At 38.0% G+C, this 4,906-nt stretch overlaps 1 protein-coding gene across 1 annotated transcript; it reads right to left on the bottom strand.

Annotated features, from left to right (window-relative positions):
- Positions 1-4,448, bottom strand: DNAJC19 (DnaJ heat shock protein family (Hsp40) member C19). Its single transcript, XM_039855699.1, has 6 exons — positions 4,262-4,448; positions 3,428-3,479; positions 3,274-3,347; positions 2,109-2,188; positions 1,585-1,655; positions 1-294 (listed from the first exon to the last, which is right to left on the bottom strand). Exons 1-6 carry the CDS (start codon positions 4,262-4,264, stop codon positions 224-226), a joined length of 351 nt encoding a protein of 116 aa, XP_039711633.1. The 5' UTR covers positions 4,265-4,448; the 3' UTR covers positions 1-223.
- Between the last annotated feature and the right edge of the window lie 458 nt (positions 4,449-4,906).

The following is a 4,906-nucleotide window of genomic DNA, read 5'->3' as shown; positions in this document are numbered from 1 at the left end:
TTTCTATTCTAATGGTATGTATTTATCCATAATTATTGAGCATTAATCTCCAAATATTCTATAATCTGATTCAAAAATCTTCAAATTTAAAAGAAACTTATACCAAGGCTTTTAGTTTGTGCTAAATCATTTAAAATTTGTAGCTTCAAGACATTTTATTATAAAAAGCTGGTAACTCATATACATAAACTAATAAGAACTTAAACTTCATCGTACATTTACTTCATTTTCTAGCTTGACCTTCTAGTAAATCTTTAGCTTCATTGATTTTGGCTGCTATATAAGGAGATCCTCCTATGGGAAGAAAGAAAAAAGGAATAGTTACAATATGGATTCTCAATTTGGTGCAAAGGTATTCTCTTGTTTCAAATATCCCTGTGCTTATCTGAGAGGTGATTTAGCAGAAATGGTATTCCAGTTTTTTAAAATAATTATGACACTATAACTGGATAACCAAAAATATATGGTGCAATATTTGACCAATGGGAAATGAGGCAATTCACATGAGGGAGATTTCCACAAAAATGGCACTGTTCAAAACTTAAACTGATGACAAGAATAGGATTTAAAAAAACCCATAGACTTAATGTAACTTTGAAATAGTATGTTACCTATTCATGATTATAAATCATAACTGAACAGCAATTTATTGTACTGTGCTATTTTAAAACCATGATATTCTCAGAGGCTTCTAAGCTTTGTTGGAAAGACCCAAATTTGCTTGAGATCCTTTTTCTACCCCTCATAGTTTTCCTCTTCCTGTTATTAATTGTGCCTTCACAATGTCATCTACAGTCACTTTCCTAACGACCTGGAGCAGTGATTCTCAGTGTGGCCCTCAGACCAGCAATCATCAGCATCAATAAGATTGGTAGAAATGCAAATTTATGAGTTCTACCCCAGACTTGAATCAGAATCCCTCCTGTTAATAGAAGCTACATTTCATAAAAGAGGCTATGCAGTCAGATACCAAACACTTACAGCTCTGTTTAAATTCAAAACTCTCTTTATGAAAGGCCTCTCATATAAAAGTAAAAGGACATGAGCACTAGAATATGGATTTTGTGGTCTATATTTTGGTATTCCAAGGAATTGGTTCCTTTAACACATAGCTAAGGCTGCTTAAGAAGCATATAATACATTTCTAACTAGGTAACCTCTAGTTAAAGGTCTAAACAAAAAGGAAAAAATTACGTTTTTACCTTCATAACTGAAATTGAACATTTCCTTTAAGAATCTACACTGAACCCCAGTCCCCCAAAACAGTAGGATTAGTAGTATTTGACTACTACAAGTCAAATTTTATCACAATCGCAGATCTCAAAACATTGTTAATGCTTATCACTACTAACAAATTACAGTAGTTATTAGATATCTGGTCATTATTCCATAAATAAAATTTTTACTCAGAATTTATCCTTTTAAGAAACCAGAAAGAAAAATGGATGTAGCCTGGGAGACAGTACTCACATACAGATTTAGGTATTTTCCTTATTATAGCTAAGAATTAGATACAAAGGTAGTCCATTAATAACAATTACATAGTCCAACAACATGTATAACAAGAGTTTAATGACTACTTACCCTTGTCTGGGTGATTTAAAAGCATAATTCGTCGATGAGCATCTCTTATTTTTCCTTTATTGGCAGTAGGGCTAATTTAAAGAGAAAAAGGTAATGTTTACTTTAGATAAATTCTGGATCACGTAAAAAAATTGTACATTAAGGGCCAAGTGAAGATGTGAAACAGTATGAAAAGCTGTTTAGAAACTTTTTCCCTACCATACAAAGATGATTAATACTCTGAATTTAGGGAACTAAACAGCTCCCTAGAAAAATAAGTAATTTTCAAACAATTTAAACTTGATATTATGACAGTCCTATTCTTGAAAAGGAAAGTATGTTTAAGTATTTCTCCCCCCAAAAATGTTATAGAGAACACTGAATACTATGATTATATGGTACAAGTCTATCATTGTACTTTTGAAGGGAGTGTTTAGATGTTAAAAATGTACATAATATAAATAACCCCCTCCTAATATAAGGTCTTATATTTGCTAATAGCTCTATAGAGTTGTAGAAAATACTAAAAATATTAGAAATTTTACCTTACACCTAGTATTAATGCTGCTTCTCGTTTTGTCATTTTGGGTTCAAACCCACCTCTGTAAAAGCCACCACTGAAGGCCTGAAAGAGGAAATACATTAGTAAGAAAAGATTCTTAGAAAAAACAGATTTGCTAGAAAATGTCTGTAAATGTTCACAGAACTAGCAGAAAAACTAAGTTATTTCAGGTAACTAATTCTCATGGTATTTTTTAATGATCATTAAACAGATCCATTTTTTTCCTAGACACCCTGAACTCTTAAAAATATAAGACAAAAGAACAGTGCCTCACAGGCAGTTTTTTAGGGGAGTGAAGGGAAGATTATTGCAAGTTAGCCATGTTCTACATATAAATTTGATCTCATAGTATGACTGTATAACGAGAACAAGAAATGCCTCAAGAAGAGGATTTAGAGATCTTTTAAACAAGCAGTTCAAGGGTATCTTGAGGTTTACACCTCTGCTCCAATTCTGTCGCACATAACATCTGACTTTAGGGTACCACTACTACAAAGTTCAGAACTTCTAAACTCTCCTGTGGAAAGTAAGAGAAGAGGCCCAAAGTAATCAGAATTTTATAGATGTTTGGAATTTTATAGATGTAAGGCAACTACTAAAGACTTAAAAGACATATACAGAGAAAATTGGGGTATTAGGTTTTCTGACCTTGTGTCAGAAATATTGGTAAAGCCTACCATCATGCTATTTTTGTCATATTCAATCACAACAATAAAAATAGGCTGTTGAGCCATATTCATTCTGAACTGTGACCCAAATATGCTAGGGAATGCCAGGGCTAAGAATGGATCACTTGAGATCTCAAATCTCTCTGTGCTTGTGATACAGAGCAGACTGGGGTTGGGGAGAGGGCTAGGCAAGGATGTGAACAGGTAATTCTAAAGTTAATACAATGTGAACAATAAAGTGATAGTAACTTTCATACTACAATTAACACCTCTGCTCCAATTCTGTCGCACATAACATCTGACTTTAGGGTACCACTACTACAAAGTTCAGAACTTCTAAACTTTCCTGTGGAAAGTAAGAGAAGAGGCCCAAAGTAATCAGAATTTTATAGATGTTTGGAAATTTGCCCTCTTCAAGTGCAGTTCTAGGCTTCATACACAAGCAGTAAAGAATCAGCAAAAATGTTTAGTAAATCTTACAGATTTTGGTAGACTTTGAAAAACTTGTTTTACTTGAGGCTCCATAAGCTTCATAGCTTGCAAAACATAACGGCCTAAAAATAAAAGCAATAGAATAATTAAAAAGTCCGCAACCTCCCTTACTTCATTTCCACCCCCTAAACCACAAACCAACCTGCAAATCCCGCAGCAGCAATGGTCAGTCCAACTGCTACCACTGTACTGGCCTGGAAATGGAAAGCAGAGTAAATATTTACTTCTCTAAAACCCACTCTTTCCTATTACACCCATTCCCCATCCCAACTCATTACAAGTTGTATTTCAACTGAAGAAACAACTTTTAGAGTGAAAATATTCTGCCCAATGATCCTTTAAAACGACTGCAACTTTTATGTCCAGTGCATTGTACACTATACAAGGAAAGGATGATTTTCCTCCCTTTGAAAACTTTTCACCTCAGGGTAAATGAAGTTTCATTAAAGTTCAATCAAAGCAAGGGAAATAAAGTTTCTGCTAGAGAAGGAAGAAATGTCTACAAGGGTTCTTGTAAAATTCTGATAGCGAATTTCGGCTTAACGAAGAGACTAGCTTTTCGTTGCTCCTTCGACACTGTCCCGCCTCACGACTACAGAACATGAGAAACGCAAATGTTTCAGGAATCGAGAACAGATTTGTAGGCAAGAGCCAAGGGGACGGATAGGGCAAAGTACAGAAAGTCCTGTGAGGGTGTGTAAGGGGGAAGGCAGGTATAATCCAACGTTTCCACTGATCTCCGAGCGCCGGGGACGGCGGCCCAGGGGCTCGAGCCGCCCGCAGAAGGGCTGTGTAAGAACACAAAGGCCCGAGAGGGGTGAGCCAAAGCTCCGAAGAGTGTGACTCTCCGAAGCCCTACATCCCCCCGCCCGGAGTCGCACTAGGGAGACAACCGCGGCTCCTCTCCTCCAAGGCCGTGAGCTGAGGCTGAGGCCTGGGCCCGAGATCGCCCAGGACACTGGAAGGCCGCACTCACCATGACTCCGGCTCGGCTCCCCTAATTCCACCCAGCACGGGGTTCATCCCAGCCCAGAAGCTGCAGCCGACAACTCCACGCGTCTACCAGAAAGCAACGCAGCCACCACCTGCAAGTACAAACCGTCCAGACACAGGCGCCGCAGCAAACACAGCAGTGGCGGCCAGGAGCCAGGCCGGAAAACTGTCGTAAAAGGGGAAAACCGACGGGGAGCGAAGGTCGCTCAAGCTGAGAGCAGACGGAGAACTCGACTTCGGATTGGTTGATGGGTGGGAGGATCGTCTCCTTACTGTGCTCAAAGGTGGGGCTTCTCTGTGGTTTTCATTTGCTCGTTGGCCGAGGGTGTTTGGGAATTCCTCCACGGAAGGATACTGTTATGGAAGAGAGTGAGAAAATATTGAGTAGCCATACCCAGAACGCCTTTCTTTACCTACCTCTCAGGAACTTCGTTTGCCCTTTATTTTGTTTTTAATTTTCAAGGGCAATGATATCTTTAAACATGCCATAACAATTCCACCATGAAGCCACATAAATATATGGTAAGCTAGTATAGCAAATGTGAAGCTCTTCCAGAAAAACCAAACGAACAAACCACATTGTGTTACAGGGGGTTTCTCTGTAACATTCTTTTATTTAAAATAATTT

This window comes from Pteropus medius, unplaced genomic scaffold (assembly GCF_902729225.1).
Source record: "Pteropus medius unplaced genomic scaffold, Ma_sr-lr_union100, whole genome shotgun sequence".
Classification (NCBI taxonomy): domain Eukaryota; kingdom Metazoa; phylum Chordata; class Mammalia; order Chiroptera; family Pteropodidae; genus Pteropus; species Pteropus medius.
This window is presented reverse-complemented; position numbering and strand designations above follow the sequence as displayed.

What these genes read in the sequence shown, in the direction of transcription:
- DNAJC19 (XM_039855699.1), bottom strand. An exon ending in TTCAAAGTCTACCAAAATCT is followed by an intron (nt 2,189 to 3,273) that starts GTAAGATTTACT and finishes TTCCTCTTTCAG; the next exon opens with GCCTTCAGTGGTGGCTTTTA. An exon ending in GCATTAATACTAGGTGTAAG is followed by an intron (nt 1,656 to 2,108) that starts GTAAAATTTCTA and finishes TCTTTAAATTAG; the next exon opens with CCCTACTGCCAATAAAGGAA.